General features: G+C 44.0%; 1 protein-coding gene and 1 pseudogene across 1 annotated transcript; both read left to right on the top strand.

Annotated features, from left to right (window-relative positions):
* Positions 1-6,310: 6,310 nt before the first annotated feature.
* LOC100461108 (small ribosomal subunit protein eS17-like) lies at positions 6,311-6,718 on the top strand (annotated as a pseudogene).
* Positions 6,719-7,160: 442 nt separating this feature from the next.
* Positions 7,161-10,600, top strand: MAS1L (MAS1 proto-oncogene like, G protein-coupled receptor). Its single transcript, XM_002816622.4, has 3 exons — positions 7,161-7,389; positions 8,086-8,519; positions 9,878-10,600. Exons 1-3 carry the CDS (start codon positions 7,161-7,163, stop codon positions 10,598-10,600), a joined length of 1,386 nt encoding a protein of 461 aa, XP_002816668.3.
* Positions 10,601-27,448: the final 16,848 nt, after the last annotated feature.

The raw sequence follows: 27,448 nt of genomic DNA, 5'->3' as shown, positions 1-27,448 counted from the left end.
TGGGAAGATGGACCAAACTCTCCCCATCTTGGAGAAGAGGTGGCCTGACACTCGAGGTCCCACACACAAGGCTCTTTCCCTCTGTGTGACCATTAGAATCTTCAAGGGATACCTGACCATTTCATTTCTTTCTTTTCTTCCTTCTCTTGACAAGTTAATTGCAGAAGCTGTTGGAATCGCTTCAGTGGAACAGATGGCCTGCGCTGGAGAATGTGCGGTGTTACATTAAGGGAGGGGTCTTGTGCTTAAGGGAAAAAAATGAGACCTGAACTAAAACTTCCACAGAGGACAAAGGACAAATTCCTGGAATCAAGCAAAGCAGTGCAGCAGCAGTGACAAAACCTCCAGAGTTCATCAGAAACAGAGAAACTGATTTCAGGGGTCACAAAAGAGTCTGGTGTCGGCATACCAGAGAGAACAAACATAGGCCTTTTTTTTTTTTCATTCAAAAGATACAGATTACACTTTAAGAGACAGATAATTCCACTAAGTAAAACTCCTCTGAGAAGCACACTTCGTATGTCCAGGAGAAAGGCCATGAAAGGGCACTGTGGGAACTGGGAGGCAGATACAGGTGAGGAGCTTGCAGAGCACCTTGAAGTCCAGGAGCCTCTTGTGCTTCAGAGCTGATGGGTGAGACAAGCCGGTCAGTGTGGGAGGAACAGAGTGGGGCATAACACCCTTCAGCACGCATCAACATGACTGTGGGATTGTGGGGAAAAGCCTAGGAGGGGTGGCAAGAAACAACAGAAAATGTTATTCTACACTTAAGCAAGACATTTTCTCTCAGGGTAACAATACGTCATTGGTGTTGATTTTCAGTGCCTGTTCTAACTAGGATCAGGGGGCAAAACAGGACACAAGATATTGAGAGTCCAGAGGACTCCATGCCCAGAGACTGCATATTCACATGGTAAGTGACCACGAAACTGTTACATGAGGATGGTGGGTACAAACCATCTTTGAACAGAGGAAATGAAATAACTGTTTACAGAACATCAGCCCTCGGGACAACTCAGTTGGAAAATCAATAATCTAGAAATGTGCACTTTTAAAGTGAATGTGGCAGATGAGATCAGAGCAAGGGAAAAGTACTCAGAAGGTAAAATGACAGTGAGCTCACAGCAACCCCGAATCTGAGTCCTAAGACATCAGTCAGTGCACAGGGTTGACCCGATGTGCGTCAGAAAGACAGGCAGAATCTCTCAGACCTGCTGTGGTCCCTGAGAGGTGAGAATGCAGGTGAAATGTGGACAAAGAAGTCCCAATACATACCCATGCCTGTAACAGGGGGACACTCTTTTCATACTGTGAGGGCCAGGGCCAAGCTTTTCTTACTGAGGTGAAGAAAGGGCCACATTACTGGGTTCTCTCTGCACACATTGTATTGGAACACCCCTCAAGGGGTGCTTTCTTTGGGAGTGAAGCACGGTGAAAGCTTTTGCCTGAGGGGTTCTCTGAATTTGATCTTGATCTTGTGTTTATCAATAGCAATGCCATGAATTTCAGCTCGCTAGAAACTGACTCAACATATCCAACTTGGAATTGGGTCTACTCCTTGCAAGGCCCTGTTCCCTGTCCCTAGGATGAGGGAGCCAGGGGCTGCCAGGGCAATGCGGAGCTCTGACCAGAGTAAGAGAAAGGAGCCCGATGGAGAGAGGAAGGACCTGCCTGGGCACATAAAGCCACAGTGGAGCAGCTGACCATGTGATAAACCATGGGATGCTCAGCTATCTGTCCCCACAGATAGAAGCCACTCATTGGCCAGAAGAAAAACAAGGAGCACATGGAAATCTTGATCAAACTTGCTCAAGGTCCAGTAACTTCTGGAAGCCCAACAGAGAGCTCATAGTCAGAGGACAGGGAAGACAATTCCAGATCATTGGTCCACAGAGGTGTCACCTGTCCTTCTGTGTCTGTGTCAGCCTCACTGCCCCCTGACTTACCCCTGCTCCCAGGAAGAATGTCACAGATAAGAGAACTGTGTTCTCTCTTCACCTGGCTCTCTCTCTCATCTCTCTAATTCGGAGGAGTTTTTGCAAGGATTTTAGATGTGTTTTCCCCAAGGGAAAGAACATTATCAGGACAGCGCAACCCTTCATTTGAGGACTGGGGGCTGGAATCCATCCTTGCTTATTCTTTTTTTGTGTGTAAATTTTGCTTTATTGTGGTAAGAATTCTTGACACAAGATCCATTATCCTAATAATTTTAAGTGCACAGTAGTGATCTTTTAAAATGCAAATCCTTGGCTGGGCACGGCGGCTCATCCTTGTAATCCCAGCACTTTGGGAGGTAGAGGTGGAGGGGATCTCTTGAGCTCAGGGATTTGAGACCAGCACAGGGCAACATAGGGAGACTCCCATCTCTACAAAAAGAAAAAAATTAGAAAATTAGAAAAGAAACCTAGCCAGATGTGGCGGCACACGCCTGTGGTCCCAGCTACTCAGGAGGCTGAGGTGGGGGCATCGATTGGGCTGGAGAGGTAGAAGCTGCAGTCAGCGGTGATTGCATCACTGCACTCCAGCCTGGGGGTGACAGAGTGAGACCTTGTCTCTAAATAAATAAGTAAATCCTGATACTATCATTATCTGGATTAATAATTAAAAACTAAAACTTTCCAACAGCTGGCCATTGCACCTAAAATTCAAACTTCTTATCTTGGCCTATATGATTCCACACCTGCCTACCTCTCTAAAAATTTACTTCTGTCACTCTCTCTTTCCCTCCCTAAACTTCAGCCACACTGGCCTTCTTTCTTTTCAACCATATGACTGTTCTTCCTATGGGCCTTTGTACTTCCTGTTCCCACTATCTGGGGCACTGTTCCTCTAGATATTCCCAGGATTGGCTTCCTGAAAAAGCCAGGAAATATCGTCAACTCAGAAAGGACCTAAGTGGCTCAGTATCTTTCTTGTTTTCCTTAAGATAGTCCATCCCACTGCCACTTTTTTTTTCCTTCAGAGTAGTAAGCACTGTCTGAAATGATCCAATTTACTACATTTGCATATTGATATTCATCTGTCCCAAAAGAATGATATTTATTCATCCATCTCTCACTATATAGCTCAGCACTGTTCTATGCACTTACATGCTATCCACCCATTTAATTTTCAAACCCACAAGTAGGTGTTATCAGTATTCTAATTTTGCAGAGGAAGTACCTGAGGCTCAAAAAGTTGAAGCAGCTTCAGTTGCAAAAACATTCCAGTACACTATTGTTAACTATAGGCAACTACTACTTTTGTACAGTAGATCTCTAGTGCTTATCTATTTTGTTAAACTGAAACTTTATGCCCACTGACTACTAGCTCCCTACTTCCTATCCTACAGCCCAGGGAACAACCATCCCACTCTTTGTTTCTATGAATTTGACTATTTTAGACACCCAATTTAAGTGCATGCAGTATTTATTCTTCTATGACTGGCTAATCTCACTTACCATAATGATCTCCAGGTTCAACTGTGTTGTCATGTATGGCAGAATTTCTTCCTTTTTTTTTTTTGTTTTTTTTTTTTTGAGATGGAGTCTCACTCTGCCACCCAGGCTGGAGTGCAGTGGCGTAATCTCAGCTCACTACAACCTCCACCTCCCAGGTGCATGCAATTCTCTGCTTCAGCCTCCCAAGTAGCTGGGATTACAGGCATCCACCACCATACCCAGCTAATTTTTGTATTTTTGGTAGAGACAGGGTTTCTCCATGTTGGTCAAATTGGTCTTGAACTCCTGACCTCGTGATCCATCCACCTCGGCCTCCCAAAGTGCTGGGATTACAGGTGTGAGCCACCACACCTGGCCAAATTTCTTCCTTTTTAAAGACTGGATACTGTTCTATCTTATGTTTATATCACATTTTCTTTATCCATTCATTTTTTGATGGATTTTTAGGTTGTTTCCACATTTTGGCTATTGTGAATAGTATTGCAGTGAACATAAGAGTGCTAATATTTCTTTGAAAACCTGATTTCAATTCTTTTGGATAAATACTCAGAAGTGGGATTTCTAGACCATATGGTGCAGTTCTACTACTAATTTTTTGAGGAATTTCCATACTGCTTTTCACAGCAGCTGCACCATTTTACATTTTCACCAACAGTGTGTGAGGGTTCCCTTTCTCCACATCCTCATTAGCACTTGTTATCTTTTGTTTTTCCAGAATGGCCATCCTAACAGGTGTAAGGTGCTATCTAGTTGTGGTTTTGATGTGCATTTCTTTGATGAGTCATCTTGGCCTGTCCTTGACTGGAGACACATTTTGGAAGCTGTTGGCACTCTCTGTTAATGGACATTTGGGTTATTTTCTCCTGTTCTCTCCTGAACTGGCTCCTCCCAGGTCAGTAGGAGGAAGAGTGTGTCCTTGGTGCTGCAGGACTAAGATTAAGCCCTAGTGAAATCTGTAACATCTTTTTGGACATTCCCATGGATCAGCTATAGTAATTCATTTAATGATTTTTTCCTTGTTACAGAAACATCCTGCTTTAGTGAGCTCAGCTTCTCTGACAACTTCGTCTATGAAGCTGTCTTAAAGTATGAGAAGTAATTATCAGTGTTCAGGATCTCAGCAAAGGATGGTTTGATCTCTTTGGGCCCAGAGCGTTTCACCTCTCAAGCATCCAAAGTTCTTCAGTGTTCTGGACTCCATAGTGGGGCATCAAGGGTCATCAGGGCTGATTCTCAGAGGCCTAGCCAGCTCAGCAGAAATGTCCAAGGCTCAGGCAGTGGGCCCTGGACAGGGGATGTTGGCATCCTCCAGTGAAATGATTCCATCCATCTTCCTGAGACAGGAAGGTGGCCAGGAATCTCCCCAAGGAAGACACATGAGATCTCCTCTAGTCTGTGGTCAGCCTTGAGGTACCACACCTGCCCAAGGTGAGCTGGTTTTTGGCTGAGGGTGAATGGTTCATATCAGTTCTCCCCTACCCTGGATGCACTGTCTGAGGTGTTTTGCATGCTAGGCTCTTGGCCTCTGTCTCAGAGTCTTGAAAAGAGACAGAGCAGAGCTCTCCTGCTCACAGTCTGTATCTGCACTCATCCAGGATCTTCCATTTAAATCGGCTCTCAACATCATGGACAAACTTCCAGCATGTAAGTAGATTCACATCTGAGGCTACATCTTTGGTGTTCTGCAAAATAGTGATAAAGATTCCATGGGTGAAAGAGGAAGCTGTGGTCAGGCCCTACCACTCCAGGGACAGCAGCTCAGTGCTGCTCTGAAGGGGCCTGGCTGCCCCTTTCTGTCCACTGATGGCTGAGATCAGAATATTCTCCAATCTTGAATATGGCTTATAAGTCTTTAACTCCTTGGGGAGTTAAAGGGACCTCTTTGGGGTTTACTAACTCAATAATTGAAAAATAGTTATTGCACTCAAGTTGCTTAAGAGGCCCTCTCTGGACAGGAGCATCAAAGATTAACAAAGCGGATGAAGCCACTTGCCCCAGGGTGGTGAGCTTGCTGAGCCTGCCTGTGGCTCTTTCCTTCCGGCTGTCACCCTGCTGCTCCAGTAGGTCATTCAGATCTCCATGTCCTACTAAGAAGCTCCCCTCATTTATCCCACTAGGAAACATCCATTACCCTTATCATTTTCTATCCACTCAGCCCAATTTATTTTTCTCATTGCAATTATCACAATGTAAACCCAAAGAAGGTACAGACAGTTCTACCTTACCACTGTCTTATCCTCATACCAAAGATAAGTTTGTGGCAAGTGACATTTGCATACCAAAGAGGCATTTTCCTGAGGAGACTGTTGAGTGCAGATGATGAAATGGTCTTTGGAGGAGCCTCAAAAAGGGAGGTCTAGTAGAAGACCCCAGTGCGTTTCACAGATCGCAGAGCTGGAGGCAGAAGTCAAAGAAGCCTTGCGAAGTCTGCTCCACAATTCCAGGTTCTATAAAAATACTAATTATTATTAGTTTTTTGAATATTAATAATAATTATTCATTATAAACAAGATGTAATAGTACTAATTGTTAATGATAATATAATCATAAATAATATAATTAATAATCACATACAACTATTAATCATATTATATTATTAATATATTGTTATTAACATGCCACTAATAGCATATTCATATCATATAAATATTAATATAGTATACCAAATATATTAATATATACTGTTAATATACTAATATATTCACATGTAATCAATAATACATTACTATCTTAATATTGAAAGCATATTAACATTAAAATGTACTGATAAACTATTTTACTAATATTGTATAAATATTATTAGTGATACATTATTAATAAACTGAATAATGTTAATATCAATTAATATTCATGACCAAAGACCCACCAACATGGGTCTTGTTGGCATCAAGACTGTGACGAAGGTGGCCTAGGTCATCGTAGAAAAGTACTACATGTGCCTGGGCAATGACTTCCACACAAACAAGTGTGTGTGTGAGGAGATCCCCATTATCCTCAGCAAGAAGCCCCACAACAGGAGAGCAGGCTATGTCACACATCTGACGAAGCAGATTCAGAGAGGTCCAGTGAGAGGTATCTCCATCAAGCTACGGGAGGAGGAGAAAGAAAGGAGGGACAATTATGTCCCCAAGGTCTCAGCCCTGGATCAGGAGATCATCGAAGTAGATCCTGACACTAAGGAAATGCTGAAGCTTTTGGACTTTGGCAGCCTGTCCAACCTGCAGGTCACACAGCCTACAGTTGGGATGAATTTCAAAATGCCTCGTGGAGCTGTTTGAATCTTTCTCCAATGCTGTAATATACAGCACTCACTGGATTTTATTTTCAATAAACCTGGGACAACAGCAATAAATAAATACATAAATATTAATAAACTAAATAATGTCAATATTAATTATCAATATCCTTGATAGTATAATTGAGAATATGTTATATTAATATAATTAATATATTAACAAATATATAATGTGAATATATTAACATCAATATTAATAACATGTTAATATAGCAATATTATAGTAATATAATTTATTAATATGTAAATATATTTACATAGTATTAATATGCTAGTCTCTCTATTAATATATTTACATAGTATTAAAATGCTATGCTCTATATTAATATTTATATTAATATTCTTAGGCCTCTTTTGTATTTGCTGCACCCTAAGTCTGTTCATTTCCTTCTCCTCAGCTGACATTTGGAGCACAGCAGTCAATGATGCCCACACAGACACTGCCTGAGCCTCATGCCCCTGGAGAAAGGCAGATTTCCTTATTTTCCAGGTCAAGTCCTGCCAGCCATAGAAAGGACTTCTTTGGTGCCAACTGCTGTGAAATGCCTGCCTTGGAAATCTCAGTGCTCCCTTGTACCTGTCTGAGCCCAGGGAAGCGCCATACTGTGGCACTGCTGCATCCTGTATGGCTATCCAAGGATGCCCCAGGACTGGGTTTGAAAGAGATGAGACATGGCCGGGTGCCGTGGCTCACGCTTGTAATCCCAGCGCTTTGGGAGGTCAAGGCGAGTGGATCACAAGTTCAGGAGTTTGAGACCAGCCTGGCCAATATGGTGAAACCCCATCTCACTAAAAATACAAAAAAATTAGCCGGGCAAGGTGGTGGGTGCCTGTAGTTCCAGCTAGTCAGGAGGCTGAGGCAGGAGAATCGCTTGAACCTGGAAGGTGGAGGTTCCAGTGAGCTGAGATCGCGCCACTGCACTCCAGCCTGGGTGACAGAATGAGACTCTGTCTCAAAAAAAAAAAAAAAAAAAAAAAAAAAAGAGATGAGACACTAGTGTCTCATGAGTCGAACCTGGACCAGACACAAATCTCCATTCCCAATGCTTAGTGCCTCATTAGTGCCCAACAACAAGATATTGGGTCTATGTGGATAGGCCTGGGGCATCCTGTACAATAGGAGATGTGTTGGGGGAGGGAGAACATATCACAAATTCATGGGGAGCTATTTGCAGAGCAGATACTCCCGTCCACTCTGATATGTAGTTAATGTTCAGCTGTTCCTAAAAAGGACACCCAACAATGGGTGTTCTATTCCAGCCTAGGAAAATGTAGAGGCAAGGGGTCTGAGTCCAGAGGACACCACTAGATGGACCACTGCTCCTGACTGTGATGTTGTGGCCCACTCAGGTCCCAGCACCCCATGGTCTGGGGGAAAAGTTTGCTGGTTCAGCCAGAGGGCTGGATGGACAGTGTTTGCTGAGTCACAGATATCTCTCTCATGTAGCCTTTGTCTCCACAGTGGTGATCAGGAGGCACAGAACCCAAACCTGCTATCTCAGCTCCGTGGCGTCTTTCTTCAAAATGAGACAAATGAAACCATACATATGCAAATGAGCATGGCAGTGGGACAGCAGGCCCTGCCCTTGAAGATCATTGCCCCCACAGCTGTGCTGGTCTCCCTCTGTGGGGTCTTATTGAATGGCACTGTCTTCTGGCTGCTTTGCTGTGGGGCCACGAATCCCTACATGGTGTACATCCTCCACCTGGTTGCTGCTGACGTGATCTATCTTTGCTGCTCGGCAGTGGGGTTCTTACAGGTGACTCTGCTAACTTATCATGGAGTCGTGTTTTTGTTTTGTTTTGTTTTGTTTTTTAAAGTATTTATTGATCATTCTTGGGTGTTTCTCAGAGAGGGGGATATGGCAGGGTCATAGGATAATAGTGGAGAGAAGGTCAGCAGATAAACACATAAACAAAGGTCTCTGGTTTTCCTAGGCAGAGGTCCCGGCAGCTTTCCGCAGTGTTTGTGTCCCTGGGTACTTGAGATTAGGGAGTGGTGATGACTCTTAACGAGCATGCTGCCCTCAAGCATCTGTTTAACAAAGCACATCTTGCATGGCCCTTAATCCATTTAACCCTGAGTTGACATAGCACATGTTTCAGAGAGCAGGGGGCTGGGTGCAAGGCCATAGATCAACAGCATCCCAAGGCAGAAAAATTTCTCCTCCCAGACGGGGCGGCCGGGCAGAGGCGCTCATCACTTCCCAGACGGGGCGGCCGGGCAGAGGCGCTCCTCACCTCCCAGACGGGGTGGCCGGGCAGAGGCGCTCCTCACTTTCTCCCAGACAGGGTGGTGGTCAGGCAGAGGCGCTCCTCACCTCCCAGACAGGGCGGCCGGGCAGAGGCGCTCCTCACTTCCCAGACGATGGGCGGCCAGGCAGAGGCGCTCCTCACCTCCCAGACAGGGCGGCTGGGCAGAGGTGCTCCTCACTTCCCAGACGGGGCGGCCGGGCAGAGACGCTCCTCACCTCCCAGACGGGGCGGCCGGGCAGAGGCGCTCCTCACATCCCAGATGATGGGCGGCCGGGCAGAGACGCTCCTCACTTCCTATAGGGGATGGCGGCCAGGCAGAGGCGCTCCTCACTTCCCAGAGGGGGCGGCCGGGCAGAGGGGCTCCTCACATCCCAGACGATGGGCGGCCAGGCAGAGACGCTCCTCACTTCCTAGACGGGGTGGCGGCAGGGCAGAGGCTGTAATCTTAGCACTTTGGGAGGCCAAGGCAGGCGGCTGGGACTTGGAGGTTGTAGCGAGCCGAGATCACGCCACTGCACTCCAGCCTTGGCAACATTGAGCATTGAGTGAGCGAGACTCCGTCTGCAATCCCAGCACCTCGGGAGGCCGAGGCAGGCAGATCACTCGAGGCCAGGAGCTGGAGACCAGCCGGGTCAACACGGCGAAACCCCGTCTCCACCAAAAATACAAAAACCAGTCAGGTGTGGCAGTGCGCGCCTGCAATCCCAGGCACTCTGCAGGCCGAGGCAGGAGAATCACAGGAGCCTGAGGCAGGGAGGTTGCAGCGAGCTGAGATCATGGCAGTACAGTCCAGCTTCGGTAACAGAGGGAGATCGAAGAAAGAAGGAGAGGGAGACCAAAGAAGGAGAGGGAGACCGAAGAAAGGGAGGGGGAGGGGGAGGGGGAGAGCGGAGTCGTGTTTTTTATCCCTGATTTCCTGGCCATATTGTCTCCCTTCTCCTTTGAGGTGTGTCTCTGTCTCCTGGTGGCCATCAGCACAGAGCGGGGTGTGTGTGTCCTCTTCTCCATCTGGTACAGATGCCACCGCCCAAAATACACATCTAATGTTGTCTGCACCCTCATCTGGGGCCTGCCTTTTTGCATCAACATAGTAAAATCACTTTTCCTAACTTACTGGAAACATGTAAAGGCATGTGTCATATTTCTAAAGCTTTCTGGGCTCTTCCGTGGTATCCTTTTACTTGTGATGTGTGTGTCAAGTCTGACTCTACTCATTAGACTCCTGTGCTGCTCCCAGCAGCGAAAGGCCACCAGGGTCTATGCGGTGGTGCAGATCTCAGCCACCATGTTCCTGCTCTGGGCCCTACCCTTGAGCATGGCACCCCTCATAACAGATTTCAAAATGTTGGTCACCACCTTCTATTTAATTTCCTTGTTCCTCATTATAAACAGCAGTACCAACCCTATCATTTATTTCTTTGTGGGGAGCCTCAGAAAGAAAAGGCTGAAGGAACCTCTCAGAGTGATTCTCCAATGGGTGTTAGCAGATAAGCCAGAGGTGGGGAGGAACAAAAAGGCAGCTGGCATTGACCCGAAGGAGCAACCAGACTCTACTCAGCATGTGGAGAACCTTCTTCCCACGGAGCACAGGGTTGATGTGGAAACATAATTTCCCACATCTGAGCTGGGGACTTGTACACATAGTAACCCAGCCTGTTCTGCCTCATAAGGCTGCTGCATCAAATCAATGCTTTATTCTAATCAAGTTCAGCTTTCAAGGACTTTCAAAACAACCCCTTACTGTTTGTTGTTGGAAGAGACATTAACTTCCTCCCTAGGCAGTAAGCCCAGTTTGAATGCGCTCCATTTCCAACGATGAGGGGAATGGGACCCAGTGAGACTTTCCTGGTACCTGTGGAATCCCAAATAAAGACCATACAAAAGGCCATGCATTATTCTCAATCATTATCCTGGAGCATCCTCCAAATCCAGCCACAGATTTTCCTCCCTTTGTCTATCTCCTCCTTAGATAGAGCTTGAGCTTATCTGAACTACCAAGAGGCATCATCACATAAGAGTTAAGAGTCAGGGTTTTGGACCCAGATTGCCTTTGTCTAAACTTTGGCTCTCCCATTCAAAGCATGTTATTGTGGGCAAATAACTCTCTGTAACTCTGTTTCATCTTATGCAAGAGGAGGATAAAGTTGGTATTTAATATGCATGGTTGGTGTGAGGATTAATTAACCTTATGAATATACAGGACTCCTTGGATTTTATTTACAACGTGTGTAATAATTATTTAGTAAGGATGATGAATATGTTGCAGTGTGTTGAATAAATGTACAAAAACATTACGTTGGACAATATAATCCCTCCTAACTAGGTTAGAATTTACACCCAAACCTCTGACTTTGAAGAACACAAATTTACCTCATCCTCTCTCCAACTTAATACCATTTAATTCTTCATCTTGCTTACATTGCTTACAAAACCCTCATATTGGCTTTCTTTTGTTAAATGGAACACATCCTTTTTGCAAATTTTCTTTCCTCTGTGAGGAATTATGTCATTCACAATTTTCCTTGTCTTTGCCTTTTCCATGTTTTATCTCTAGTTAAAAAGGTCAACTTTAAGAGCATTTCTATGACCACATTCTCTGGGTGGTCTTATTGATCTTTTATTTCTTACAACATTATTGTAATTTGTAATGATTCCACCATTTTGGTCTTATCTTAAGCTTCCCCTAGAAGACGAGAAGTTTTGTGAGGTTGAAGTCATTACTTCATGATTCAGTTTAATGTCCCAGTGCTTTGTACATAATAAGTTGTTTTAATAATACCTCTTTGTAATTTGAATAAAAATTGTATTCCCTTTAAGTACATACTCTTTATTTAAGCCTTATTAATTTTATATCTATGATTTTAGACAATCCTTCAAGGACTAGAATTGCCATTCTATAATATTGCTTTATATATATGCTTTAAATTCTAGTTATTGTATATATTATTTTATTGTGGTCAAATAATATAACCAACAAAATGTTATTATTAATATTATTATTTGTATTTCTTTGAGATTTACTCTGTGGCTGAAGACATGGTCAGATTTGTCCACCATGGTGTTTAAAATAATGTATAATCTCCTTTTAAGGTGTAATTTACCAAATAACTTTTTAAAATGATTTCTATATGTGCTTATTCAATTATGTGTACATGTTACTCAAAACAAAGAAGATTCATTCAAGTCTGACATTAAAATATATGATTACCTCTTAATTCCCATATTGCATCATTGTGTAGCTCATGTCTCATGATGCTGACATTTCGGGAGCATGTTGAGGAGGTGTCAGAGTGAAGGAAGGGGCATGAGACTTCTCGTGGACAGGTCTTTGTCTCTCCACTTCTGTTAGCTCTCCACCTATAAGCAGATTAGTCTTTTTTCAGTTGTCTGAGCTGCAAATACAATTTCCAACATTTTCATTGGTCACTTCACTTCGGTTATGATTTTTAAAAAAATGTTATTGTCATGCACACCATTTTTATAAATTTGAATTTGTCAGTCTTTTATGGCTTATGTATTGAGTTATGACTAAAGAAGTCTTACCTACATGAGATAATATAAAATGAATCTATGCTGTCTTATAATACTATTAAATTATTTCATTTGTAAACATGTAAATATTTGATCAATTTGATTTTTTTTTACTGGAGGATAGTGTGCAGTATGAGCCCACTTTAATCTTTTTTGTTAAATGGTTAAATTATTCAAATTTGTTAGTCATCAGGAGCACTGCATAATGAGATATGATTTTCTACCCCTGTTATTAATAAGCTTTAATGGCTGGACACACAGAAGAATATAGAGGATTTAATGTCTTCTGCAACCAAAGTGGTGAGTTTAAGTTATCACTTTTGTTGGGGAAAAATTGAGTACTGTACCTTAAAATTATAAACACACATACACTTACAATCAACGTTTAAAGTTTTATTGCTCAATTTTACAGAGACAAAATAGTGTTACCAAGTGATGTCCGTGACAAGGTGTTTATTGCAACAATACTGGTTTTACCTGCTCCCAAGGCAGAAAATCCTACTATCCCTACGCAGAGATGCATCTGGGAGGGATTGGGTGACTGGGCACTTTCACACCTGTAGCTGTTATGTACTTCTCCGAGGCAAAGCCATTAAGTAGGACTTAGCAGGAGCTGGTGCCCATAGCTGGGAACAGGAATCTTCTCACACATATACACACACAAAAATTACATTGATAAATATTTTCATGAGATTGTTTCCAGGGAATTTGTAAGACAAAAGTTTGTAATGAAATTACTACTCCCCACCTCTTAAAATAAAAGGAAAAAATGAAACAAATAAAATCAAACTAATAAGTGAAAATAACATGGCCAATAACATCATATGTTCAGACCCAAAGGCCCAAACCTGAACCCTGACCTTTTGCCAAAAGAAATGGGATTGTGAAATGTGAACAAACATTAGAAGGGTGTTTCACCTCAAACATCCAGGTGTGGCCGCGGAATAAACCAAATAAGGAAAATCTCCCAGAGGGAAGTTCCGGTGTCCATGGACAATTCACTAAATAGATTAGGTGAATCCTTCCAATGAGAAGAACAGAGAACTGTGAGCTTGAGGGTGATGGAGCTTACTTTCCTGACAACAAGTGTGATTCTGTCTGTTCTTTTACCCAAGAATGTCAAGCTGGAAAGGACACTCACTGAATGAATGGAATTAAATGCCTATCACGTGGGTACCACAATGGAGCTAGAGGCAGTAACAAGATGATACTAGGTACAGTTCTTGACAAAATAATGAGTGCATTTCACATAGATGCAAATATTTTAATTTTAACTTGGACAAGGGAGGGAGGTGTATATAATTTGGGGGTAGGTAAAAAAGGCCTAAGTGTTGGTTATGGTGAGAGCATTCCAATGAGATATAGCAGGACATTCTATGTGGTATGACTCTAAGAAGAGTTTTCACAGATATAAAAAGAGATGGAAGGAAAGGAAGTTCTTTTTTCTTGCATTTTTTATATCATATTCTGAGTATGAAGTCATATCCTAAGCATTTGGAAAATATGCCCAGTGAGGAATGAGGACAATATTCTGAAGATGCCAGAAGTAGAAGTGGATAATTCTAATTTTTTCAAGACATTGTGCCACTGACTTGAACATCTTGCAGCAGCCCTATCTACAGGTTTCTTGTGCTTCAATATTATACATCACTGACTGCTAAAATTAGTTTAATTGAGTTTCTCTTTATTTGGCAGCCAAAAACATTTCTAACTGGAAATATTTTCTTATCGTTGAATGAAAAGGCAAAGACAGCCTTCTATGGGAATGCTACACAGCAAACTGGAATCCTAGTACTAGATAAGCTTGCCTCATACATTGATGCCCATTGTTGTTAAACCAGGGCCTAGATTTATGTTTATAAAATTAGCTGGGTGTGGCTTTTACTGCGATAGAAGCAAATAGTGCTGGTTCTCAAAGGTAGGAAGGCATAAGAGATACACTATATGGGGGAGGCCAATCTTTTTAGGAGTGTCCTGTGGACAAGAGTCCCTGGATAGAATCCCAATTGTGTTTCAGATACATGACTATAGGCAGGACTTGAGCCTGATAATCACCAGTATTATGTATCATTAGAGAGTGGGAACAGAGGATGCTCTTGAGCCCAAGAATTTGAGACAGTGAGTCGAGATCATTTCACTCCATGCCAGTCTGGGCAACAAAGTGAGATTCTGTTTCTTAAAAAAAACATACAAGGGATGTGAAGGACCTCTTCAAGGAGAACAACAAACTGCTTCTCAAGGAAACAAAAGAGGACACAAACAAATGGGAAAACATTCCATGCTTGTGGATGGGAAGAATCAATATCATGAAAAAAGCCATACTGCCCAAAGTAATTTATAGATTTAATGCTATCCCCATCAAGCTACCACTGACTGTCTTCACAGAATTAGCAAAAACTACTTTAAATTTCATATGGAGCCAAGAAAGAGCCCGTGTAGCCAAGACAATTCTAAGCAAAAAGAACAAAGCTAGAGGCATCACGATACCTGACTTCAAAATATACTACAAGGCTACAGTAACCAAAACAGTATGGTACTGGTACCAAAACAGATATATAGACTAATGAAACAGAACAGAGACCTCAGAAATAGCACCACACATCTACAATCATCTGATCTTTGAAAAACCTGACAGAAAAAAGCAATGGGGATATCACGAGGTGTTGAGACAATGATGTTTCGGTTAAAGGCCTGGGCTCTGATATGCAAGTGGCCCTGGTACAGGAAGACCTAAAGGACACAGGGAACTTGATGACTGCTTGTCAAGACCCAGTTCAAAGCAGATATGCTTAGAAAGCTTCCTGACATGAGGGCAGAACTTTGATCTCTCAGGAGGTTGGCCTCTGTGATACCAAGTCCATCCAAGTCCTCCCAGGTATGAGAAAAAAGTTCCCTCTACCTTTTATTTCATTTTCAAAGCATTTTAACTCGAAGACTCATTTTTTTTAAATTTAAAACCTTGTGATTTTTTTTTTTTTTACCGAGGAAGGTGCATTTGAAGATTGACAAGATAGAAACCAGTTTCCTGGAAAAAGGAGGCCTTGCGGTTCCCAGGGTAGCCCCAGTGGGTGAGCTACTTCTGTGTTCTGGTCCCTGGTTCACAGGTGCCCTGGCTGTGTAGATGGGCAGAGGGTGTGTTATTCTGTTAGAGGTAGGATTTGAGCCACTGTGTTACTGAGGGGTGGTCTATGACTTCTGGGTGTAACCTTTCAGATTTTCTGATTTCCCAGCTTCTATATTTGTATTTAGTTCTCATCTAACATAGAAAATGAAGTTCTGGCACATGCTGCACCATGAACAAGCCATGAAAACATGAGGCTGAGTGAAAGAAACAGACACAAGATGTCACAGAGGGTTTGATTCCACTAATAGGACATGTCCAGAATGGGTGAATGCACAGAGACAGAAAGCAGATGGTGGTTGCCAAGAGCTGGGAGGGAGAAAGGGATGTGACTGCTAAGGGCATCCTTATGGGGCATGAAAATGTTTTGGAACTAGATAGAGTTGGTGGTTGCCCAATATTGTGAAGGGGCAAAGTGAGGCAGAACTGTGCACTTTAAATTGGTTAATTTATGTTATGTGAATTTCACCTCAGATAAAAATTAGGTGGGGAGGGTGGGCTCTCACCTCAGAACCAGAGCAAATACTTCATCCCAGTGCAAAGGCTACTTGGCTATTTTGGCTGCACCAAACTGAGCACTTCCATCAGCGCTGGCTCCCTGAATCCCAGAATCCAACCTGTTGTATCTACTCCTTGGGGAGCCTGGCTCATGACCCAACTTGGAAATGACATTCCCAAGAACACAAATGACATTTCCAAGTACCAGGATCTCTCTGTGCCCAGTGCTGGGGCCACATCAGATGCTGAGGCCTCTCCACCCCAGGAGGGCTGCCTCCTCCTCCTGGGTGACAACGAAGAATGTACTGCTCAGTCACTGGGCTCAGTGGTCATCTCTGGGCATGAGCTGAGTTTCAATGAGCACAGGAATGGGAAGCGTGGCTCTGCCCCTGAGGCCACATGCCACCTCCATAGCAGATCTTTTCTTTTGGCTGGAGGGGAAGTCACTTCTTCCCATGAAACTATTTTATCTATAAATCTCCTCTCCTTGTTGGAGACCAAAGCCCAACTGCTCCTGCTTGGTGCCCTGGTGGCCTGGGGTGGCCCATGGAGTCCTGTTTGCAGTTTCTCTTCTGTCACCATCACGAGTTCTGACACCCTGGCCTGGGCACAGAACCACACATCAGCCTGATGTTTCCGTGGACACCAATGTTACTAAGCCCCAAGCCTCGTTTTATGACCAGATTAGATACGAGCTGGATCTGCTTTCCTCTCCTGGCCTCAGATAAGAAAGTCTAGGCAACAGGCACAGGGAGGGGCGAGACTGGGGCCAGACCCTTCCATTTCAACAGAGCTGCTGACTGAAGGGGAACTCCATCATCCCGGCAAGGAGGGAAGATTCAAGCACTGGGCTCACTTGGAGCTGGTCCCTAGCACTCTCCCGAAACCCCACTGATGCACCAATATGTGACTGCAGATCACAGGATCACGTGTGAGATATTTCCTGGCATATCTTAGGCTTTTATCAATTTGTGGAACAATCTTTGTTTCAGAAGCCTCTGTGATCCATAAACAAAGCTTCAGTAGCTCAGGGTTGTAGGACCAGGTACGTCTCATCATTCTGAGACTTCCCATGATTCTGTGTAAAAAGTTCTCTTCACTACTGGGATCATCAGCTTGGACTTCCATGACTGAGACCACAGACTGAGTGACTTAAATGATAGAAGTCTATTCTGTCACAGTCCTGGGGGGTTGGAAGTCTGAGATTAAGGGGTCGGCACTGTCGGTTCTTTCTGAGACCTCTCTCCTTGGCTTGTAGATGGCTGTCTTTTCCCTGCATGCTTACATGGTTGTCCCTGTGTGCTTAACTAATCCTAATCTCCTCATCTCATGAGGACACCAATCCTGTTGGATTAGGGCCCAACCTAAAGAACCATTTTTAACATAATTACCTCTTTAAAGATTCTGTCTGCAGATACAGTCACATTCTGAAGTATTAGGGGTTAGGACCTTAACATATGAATTTAGAAGGTCACAATTTAGCTCATAACAGCAACCCTTAGATAGCTAGGAATACTGAGGCAGAAAAGGATCCACTTCTTATCAAAGATAGCTGTGATTTGCCCACATAAGGTCAGCTCTCATACCCTTGGCCTGAACTCCCATGTTACTAGGTTTGACTCAGCTGTGGGTTTCCAGAAGAGGTATTGATCCTCTCCCGTTTCATTTTTAGTTAGGTGACCAACCAGCTTGGTTTCCCCAGGGCTATGGGGATATTCAGGACAAGGAATTTTCAGGGCTAAAAACTAGGAAATTCTAAGGCAAAGTGGTACCTTTGCCTTCCCTGCACAATTCTACACACAAAGACCTGTGATTGGCAGCCTGAAGCAGAGTGCCTGCTCCTGAAGTGGACAGAGCCCATGGCTCAAGAGCATGTCTCCCTCGGGACCCCGTGAAGCAGCTTCTGGTGTGCAGGGTCCCCTGCTCTCACCCACATGTAACAGAGCGACTGCAGGCACCCTCCCCAAGTAGCTCCTCAGTGTCAGACCCTGTTCCAGGGACTGGAGAAAAGGCAGTGAACAGAATTTTAACGACAAAATAAATTCTCATGGAACTTCCATTCCAGGAGATGATTCCCACAAAAGCAAGTAAGTGAATATCATAGACTGCCAGCAGGTCAAGAGTGCAATGTTTAAAGATAATCAGCAGAAGCTCACCTGGAAGATGACCCTGAGGCAGAGACTAGAAGGAGGAAACCGAGCTCACTGAGGCACAGAGGCTCTTCCAAGCAGCAGAACAGCATGTGCAAAGGTCCAGGGAGGAGGCCTGAGTGCTAATAGAGAAGAGGTGAGCAGGAGCAAGGTCAGGAGCCCTTCCCTTGAGTACTGACTAGCAACCTCCCCATCCAGGACTCAAGGAGTCTCAGAACCTCAGGGTAAAGTAGTCACCCAGTGCCCCCACCAAAACTATGTCACAAAAAGAGTCTGCACCAGTGGGAAAGTTGGAGAACCATCCTTATGGGGTAATGTAAACAAATGTATTTTTTGATGCAGCCTTATAGATAACCTGGGTGCACGGATACCCACTGGGCCTTGGGCACAGCATGAAGCATCAGGGATAACTGAATGTGGTGGAGAGATGGGTAAGGGTATGCATGAGAGGGCATCTTGCAATGGAGAATCTGGGAGGGAAGGGATGGGTCTCCCACAGGAAGCTTGCTCCTCTCCTCCACTCTGCTGTGCAGAATACCTGCCAATCTCATGAGGCTCAGTAGGAACTTCTGAGGACAGAGGGCAACCCTGACTCTCCTCTCCAGACCTGGTAGGTTACCAGCCTTTGTTTTTGCAGGATGTGCCCAGGCAGCAAAGGCAGCCCACCATAGCCTAGCTTCTCGCAACCCTCTCTGGAAAGCTGGATTGGGACAATGAGACTGAGACCTCAGGACATGTGAACATGGGCCATACGGGAGGCGAGTAGTTGGTGGACAGGCAGGTGGTCTTCCCCTTGACAGTGCTGGTGGCCCTCTGTGGGCTGGTAGGCAATGATGTGATCTGCTGGCTTCTCTACTCACAGGTCTGGAGCAGTCCCTATGTGACCTACATCCTTAACCTGGCCACTGTTGATATGGTCAACCTTTCCTGTGTAACTGTGATCCTGCTGGAGAAAATCCTTGTGCTGTATCACCAGGTGGCATTGCAGGTGGCCGTGTTTCTGGATCTTGTCTCCTATTTCTCTGACACAGTGGGTCTCTGTCTCCTGGTGGCCATGATTATTGAGAGCTTTCTGTGTGTCCTCTGTCCCACCTGGTGCTGCCACTTCCCAGAGCACACCTCTGCCATGGTGAGGTGGGCCCCGGCCCTTTCTTTGTATGCAGTTAGCCAGGTCTGTGAGTAATGGGAGAAGTGCTTGGCATGTGATCAATTTCATGAGGCTTTGTGACATTTCATGTACTTATTTGCTTTGTAATGGGCATGTCCGAGCTGATCCTGATCATCTGGGGCCTGTGCTGTCCCCAGTGGCGTTCCCCCATCAGGACCTACCACGTTGTCCGCTTTGTGATCATCAGCTTCTTCCTTTGGGTCCTGCCCTTAGTTGTCCTTGTGTACCTGCCAGAAAAGTTTCTGACCCTTGCCTTTGACCTCCTGTTGCTGCTGTCCATTGTGGTCAGCATGCCTCACCTAGTCATCTAATTCTTGGCTGAGTACCGCTACAGGAAGAGGCACAGGGAGTCCCTAAAGGCTGTTTTTCAGCGGGCTTTGTTGAGTGAAATGGAGGCATGGATAAAATTAGGTGTTTCAGGCCCCCGATCCCAGGGCAGATTTCAGCCTCACAGCTGGAAACAAACTGCTCTTCTAGGGGGCTCAGCTCCTCGACAAAGGCAGGGACTGCCTATGCACAAGGCTGTAAAAGAGATCATGTCTGGAAAACATGCTGGATCCTCCAACGTGCAGGGCGAACGCTCTTGAGATTATTTATTACCTTTGTGTATTTTCAGAGTAACCGGATTTCTGACTGAGTTCAAGACAAAATTACTTTGCTTCTGTTGATAGCCCATTATTCTCAGTTCCCATGGAAACCCCCTAGAAAGGCAGGTCAGAAGCAAAGCAGACCTTCCTGGCTTTTGCAAGCTCCATATTTCTGAGAGTGACAAGCGTCCTTCATCCTTATTCAGTCACCTTGCTCAGAGTTCTGGCTTCTACCACCCCAGTGCATCCTTCCTGGGGACCTCTGGGCAGAGACTGATTCATGATCCTGATGTTCCTCCACCATTTATAGCCTCAAGTTTCCATCCATCCCTTCCTACGAAAGCCAGGAAAGTGATTCAGTAAGAGTGCCATAACAAGTTGTTTCTGGCATTGCTTACCATGGAGAGACCTAATGCTGGCAGTCCAGCCTACAGCTTGGTTTCTCCAAGCTGTTCCACCCTGCTCACTCCAGGTTCCATGCACAGGCTACTCTCTGTGTTTTTCCCAGACTCATCACACAATCTAGTGTCTCAGCTTCTTCACAGGAAGCCTACCACATCAGCTGTTCCTCCAATCCTACCCTGCAGAATGTCATGCATTCTTCCCCACCCTGACCAGGGTGTTGCCTGGCACCCACCACGGTCAGAACCTTAACGAGAGCCCCTGACCAGCCCCAGGTCCCTCCCGTCAATGCTCTATAGCCATAACAGCAGCACATCACCCTGCTTCATTTGTTCAATTGCCCCCCCAGCCAGCGTAACTCTCAGATTTCAGGATGGTGTCCACCACCTGAGCTGTCCTCAGGTGCACCATTTGACCTTGTCGCATGACATCTTCACGCAGGATTCACTCTCTCCCTTGTTTGCACCAAACTCACCCCCAACCTTGCAAGGTCCCTTTCTCCCTTCCCTGCTTAGAGCATTCCCTCAACACTATCTGTACATTTTACTCTTTTTCACCCTTCACTCCTTAAAGACGTTTGCTCAGACCACCCCACTTAAATATCCACCCCTTTTTGACTCTTCTCTAAAAGGTTTGTTTCTTTTAATGTGAGGATAATTGTCTATAATTATTTTCTATGTATTCCGTGTTGTGTGTTATTATCAGTTTATTGTACTCCTGCCTCATTTGCACTTGAAGCCCCAGTAGGGCAGAGGCCACACCTTCCTTGTACCCTAGCATATTCCCAGCGAGTAGCAAAATGCCCTGCAAGTCTGACATTACCCCCCCATCAGCTGGTGTTATCAATCGCTCACTAGTCCACCTTTCCACCTTGCATGTTTCCACATGTTTTCATTGTCTCTGCCTTCTTGAGGCTTCCCAACCATATTCTTTTTTTTTTTTTTTTTTTTTATTTATTTTTTTAGCTTTTTTTTTCTTTTATTATTATTATTATTATTATTATACTTTAGGTTTTATGGTACATGTGCACAATGTGCAGGTAAGTTACATATGTATACATGTGCCATGCTGGTGTGCTGCACCCAGCAACTCGTCATCTAGCATTAGGTATATCTCCCAATGCTATCCCTCCCCCCTCCCCCCACCCCACAACAGTCCCCGAAGTGTGATGTTCCCCTTCCTGTGTCCATGTGTTCTCATTGTTCAATTCCCACCTATGAGTGAGAATATGCGGTGTTTGGTTTTTTGTTCTTGCGATAGTTTACTGAGAATGATGATTTCCAGTTTCATCCATGTCCCTACAAAGGACATGAACTCATCATTTTTTATGGCTGATATGGTTCCCAACCATATTCTAACTAGAATTCGTTGAGCGTGTCTTTGGAGATTGTTCTCGGTGTTCTTGTAATTGATTTGTCACTTTTTTACTCACTTGCAAAATGTCACTTGTATAATATTATGACTGTTACGTGAAATTCACACTGTTTTCTCTGTTGCCTAAAACTTGCTCAGGTTTGTAAATGTGCCAATGATACTGGTAAACAATGTGCATTCTCTTATTTTAGATATGCAACGTGATACATTCTAAAGTAATTCTGAGATGTTTAGATTACAGTAATTCTTTAAATGTTGTTACTTGGATCATATTGATTTCTGCCTAGTGTAAATGACAAAATTGATAGGGACATGTTCATATCTCCTATTAGTTTATTTCATGTCACACTAGAATTTGAAACAGAGTTTGATTTACATAATTTGATGTTGTCCTTTGATAAGTGAATGGCAGAAACCCTGGCCCTAGAGCACAGGAGGGCTGATCCGGGCTGCCTGTCTTTAGTCAGCGTGGTTTGTTCTAACAAAATGCCATAGATTAGGCTACAGACAGCAGTTATTTATCTTCTCAGAGTCCTGGAGCTTGGAAGTTCAAGATCAATGTGTCAGCAGGGTGGGCTTCCCCTGAGGCTTCCCTCTTTGACTTGAGATGGCCGCCTTCTCCCTGTGTCATGACATGGCCTTTTTCTGTGTACCCACATCATTGGGGACACTTTCTATTCTTATGAGGATTTTAATTCTTTAGGATTAGGACCTCAGTCTTATGAGCTCCTTAACCTTAATTATCTCTTTAAAGGCCCTATCTCCAAATATTGTCACATTCAGGGTTAGGACTTTAGCCTGTGAAGTTTGGATGCCTGGAAGTAAGAGGCAGGTTGATCTCACAGAGTTGGGCTGCTGCTATGTTCAGGGAGGGGATACAATTTGGGCATTTTATGTGCCTGCCTTTACCCTGGGCCAACATTTCCCTTGGAGGTGAGCATCTGGCTTATGGTTCTTTAGTTTTTTATGGAAACGTCTCTATTATCCTTGCAGCTGATGAGCTCCTGGCAACACAGACAGTCCTCAGTTTCCTGAATTCTCTCACTCACTCAGAAAAACAAAAATATCAAGGCTAGGTATGGACTACTACAGTTTAGTAAGTAATCCCCTTCCTTCCCTCTGGAATTCAGAACTACTGATGAAAATGAATGAAGGAATGAGGGCAGTGTCAGATGGAGAACAATGCATTACTTCTATTGCTCCTAAAAGTGAACTGGAGAAAGTGGCTTGGATGTCTAAAAAATTGACTTTCAAAAGTGCCCCTTAAATGGTACCTACTCCAGAGGATCCCATCCCTCCTCCCTCTTCCTGCCTATCTCTCTTTGGAGGAAAGCAGTCCTTCTGGGGAACTCACCACCCACTGGTGAAGGGAGCACTCACTCCAGGTTATTCTTCCAAACTCACTCATCAGATTCCTTCCTTCTCCCCTGGGAGGGAAAAAGTGGGGGGAAAGAGAGAGAGCCCAGAGCTTAAAATAGACCTGAGATTCTCAGTCTTAAATAGTATTGAGGAACTCAAAGAACTTTTGTTGATCAGGGTTGTATCTTTCAATATTTATAGTATTAGTAATTATAACTCAGAACTTTACAAATGTTTACTTATTAACTCCTTTAGAACATCAATTATATGCCTATTCCATGTAAACATGAATAAATTTTAGAAAAAATAACTATATTTTCTTTAAAAAGGTATGTTACTGAGAAGAGCAAGATGGTTTTGCATTTTGCAGACCTCTTAGAGGCCTGTTGTCCAGCAGCAAGCTGGACATTCACAGCTGCTTCTGCATTGGTGGAGTTTTCCATTTGGTGGCTTCATCTCACCTCATACGGTCTCTGGAAAACTCCACTTTCACTCAGGAGGGCATGAGTGTGAGAAACACAGACTCACTTCAATACTTCAAGTATTACCTGAAGATTATGTTGGCCTCCCTTCCCCTAAAAAGGTGTTGGGGACCACATCTCAAGAATTACTTCTCTGGGGTGATCCCCACCTGGAAATAAGGGCTGAGGGAGTGGAGGCACCCACCCTCTCACACCAGTTCCCTTGTTTGGAATTTTAAAAGAGAGAGGCATCCCAGCATTCACCCTGCAGTAGGGCAGAACTGTGTGGCACATCCTGAGAAGGGATCAGCGGGTGACCAGGACTGAGCCTCTGCCACCTGGAAGAAACTGTACCCCAGGACTGACCAGAGTGTCTTGTGGAGTTTCGGCCTTACAAGGAGGCACTTGAATCATGGTAACCATAAGATGCTGCACGGGACAGGAAGGTGAATAGTAGCAATAGCAACTAGAGCAAATATGTTCACTGATGATTTCCTATATCTCAATATTGCTCTAATCACTGTGAAAGCATGAAGCCAGGTAATTTTAACAACTCTATTAATAGGTAACATTATTATCCTGCTTCAGCCTAAGCCAAAAGGCTGCTTGGCCCACTTAGCTGGTTGTAATCCAATGGTCCCAGCACATTTATAACAAATATAGTCCTTCACTATTGCTCTGATTTTTGGTTATCAATCATGTTTAGACTTATGTGGGTCTGTCTCTGGGCTTTCTGCTCTGTTCTGTTGGCCTATTTATCCACCCTTGGACAACACCACACTGCATGTAGTTACTGCATCTTTCCTATGCATATCTATGCCCAGGAAACTGAGTCCTCCTACATCCTACAAACAGCCAGAGAAGAACAAGACATATACACACAGAAAATCAAAGATAAGAATGAAGCAGATTTCTTGTTGGAAAGTTGCAAGTTGTACGACAGTGGAGAAAATTCTTTACAATATTAAAAGAAATAAATTTGTCAGCCTAAAATTTTTTACACAGTCAAAATATTTCCCAAAGAGATGGCAAAATAAAGAGGTTTTTGGAGACACAAAAAAGATGAAAGAAATCATCACCAGGATATATGCAGACTGAGAAGTGGTAAAAGACATACATCCAGCAAGAGAATAATGACTCCACATGGAAATCTGTGTCTATTTAAGGAAGGAGTCCTTTGCCCTGATGGTATCTTCTTAAGATGCTGAAATAAGTGGTGAGAGCCAATATTCTTGGCTTGTTCCTCATCTGGGGTGAAAGCATCCAGTCTTTCGTTATTAAGGGTAATACCCACTAAATATCAACCATAGGATTTTTTTTTGGTAGATGCCTTTTATCATTTTGAGAAACTTCGTTTCTATTCCTAGTTGACTGAAATTTTTTATGAGCCTATTGGATTTTGTCTAATGCTTTTTCTGAATCTGCTGAATTTTTTTCCTTTTAATGTTTTTGCCTTTTAATCTGTTAATGTGGTAAATTATATTGGCTCATTTTTCATGTTAAACCTGCCTTGTATCCCTGGGATAAATTTCACTTGGTCTTGATGTGCATATATTTATATTTCTGGTGCACATGTATGTATGTTCATGAGAAAGTGATTCTGTGTGTGGCGATGCAGTAGACCTAGATTAGTAAAACAAAAAACAAACAAACAAAAAAAAACAAAAAAAAAAACTTTGAAAAAAGAAGAAACAAGTGAGACAGTTTATAATACTCAACTTCAAGGCTTATTATATAGGTTCAGAAATCCAGATGGTGTGATATTGGTAACAGGATGGACAAATAGGTCAACAGAACAGAGGAGGGTCCAGAATAGACCCTAACATATATCTTCAATTGATTTTGAAAAAGGTGTAAAGTAAATTCAGTGGAGAAAGGACAATCTTAGCAACAAACGGTCCTTAGAATTATTGGATATACATATGCACATACGAACAGAACTTCAATCCATACGTGGCATCATACATAAAAATTAATTCAGAATTTATCATAAACCATAATGTAAGACCTAAAACTGTAAGCTGTATGTAAGAAAAGAAAAGAGAATATCAGTGTAACTTATGGTTAGGAAAATATTTCTTGGATGAATACGAAAAGTATGATGCATAAAAGAAAAAATTGATCAATTGGATTTCATCAAAATAAAAGATGTGTGCACTTTCAAAGACCCTGTGGGGAGAATGAAAAGGCAAGTCCCAGGCTGGAGGAAGTGGTTGCAAATCTCACATCTGATGAAGGACTCATATGTAGGATCTATAAAGAGCTCTGATGAATGGGCCCCTGGCAGCCCTCGGGAATCACAGGGGTGCTGTGCCATGGACAGACCCGGAAGACTCCTCCCACCCTGTCATTCATGTCTTCTGAGCAGCAGTGCTCAATGTCCCCTACAAATGCCCCCTCCTGGGCCCACAGACCCTCCTCTCCCCACATCCACACCCTCAGGCCAGGCCCTGGGGCTCTTGTTGGGACAGGGCCCCTCCTGCAGGACACAGGGAGGGAGGAACAGTCAGTCTCAGGCTCTGGGTGCCCAGCTTCAAGCTTACCCACCTCAAGGCCCTCTGGGCCCAACTCACAGGATATAATGAGGTGGTCTGGCACCTACTGGACATGCTGTCTAGATCTAATCCTGAGCTGCGGAGCCAGAAGAACGGAGGGATGTTTGTTGGACCAGTCACCCTGTTCTGCCGGGTCTCACAGGGCCCTTCGCTTAGAGCCCAGCTCTAGACACACAGCACAGAGGCCATGAGGTGGCCAGCCCAGAACCTGCAGGCTGAGCTGGGGACCACAAGAGGACTGTCTGGGGACAGCCGGAAGACCCCTCCCTAGTTTTTTCAGTACCTCATTTCTTATCAGCTACCTTACCTCCATCAAAACCCCCCTTCATGCAAAATCAGTAAGAGGAGGAAGATGGTAAAAGAATCGATGAGAAGAAAACAAAAAAAGGACAACCATTAGCAGTCCAGAACCCTAGGTGGGAAGAGTGGAACTGGGAACAGACCCTTTCATTTCAACAGATCCTTGACGGAAGGTGACTCCATCATCCCAGCAAGGAGGGAAGATTGAAATACTAGATTCATTTGGAGCCGATCCCTAAACTTCTCCTGAAACCCCACTGATTTACTGACATGTGACTGCAGATGCCAGGGTTGCCTGTGGCATATTTCTAGAAAAATCACAGGCATTTATCAGTTTGTGGGACAAGTTTATTTCCGGAAGCTTCTGTGACCCAGAAGCAAAGCCTTAGCAGCTCAGAGTTGTAGAATCAGCATCTCAGATTATAGGATTATAGGATCTACCAGGTCGTAGATCTCACTGTTGCAAGACTTCCCATGATTCAATTTGTAAAGTTCTCATCACAACTGTGATCATCAGCTTGGACTCCCGTGACTGAGACCACAAACTGAGTGGCTTAAACTACAGAAGTTCTAGGAGGCTGGAAGTCTGAGATCAAGGAGTGGGCAGGATAGGTTTCTTCTGAGGACTCTTTCCCTGGCTCCTAGATGGATATCGTCTCCCTGTGTCCTCACATGGTTGTCCCTTGTGGTGTTTGTATCCTAATCTCGTCTTCTTATAAGGACACTAGTCCTACTGGATTAGGGCCCATTCTAATAATCCGTTGAATTTCACCTCAAGTAAAGATTAAATTAAGGGCTAGTGTGAGCTCTCATCTCAGAATCAGAGCCATTACTTCAGTCCCAAAGCAAAGGTTACCTGGCTGTTTTGGCTGCACTGAGGCAGATACCTCCTTCAGAGCCTGGTCCCAGAGACAGTTTCTACTAACTGCTTATTTTCCTGTGTATGGGCCT

The sequence above is a fragment of the Pongo abelii genome, chromosome 5 (assembly GCF_028885655.2).
Source record: "Pongo abelii isolate AG06213 chromosome 5, NHGRI_mPonAbe1-v2.0_pri, whole genome shotgun sequence".
Classification (NCBI taxonomy): domain Eukaryota; kingdom Metazoa; phylum Chordata; class Mammalia; order Primates; family Hominidae; genus Pongo; species Pongo abelii.
Note: the sequence above shows the minus strand (reverse complement) of the source record. Positions and strands in the feature narration are given on the sequence as shown.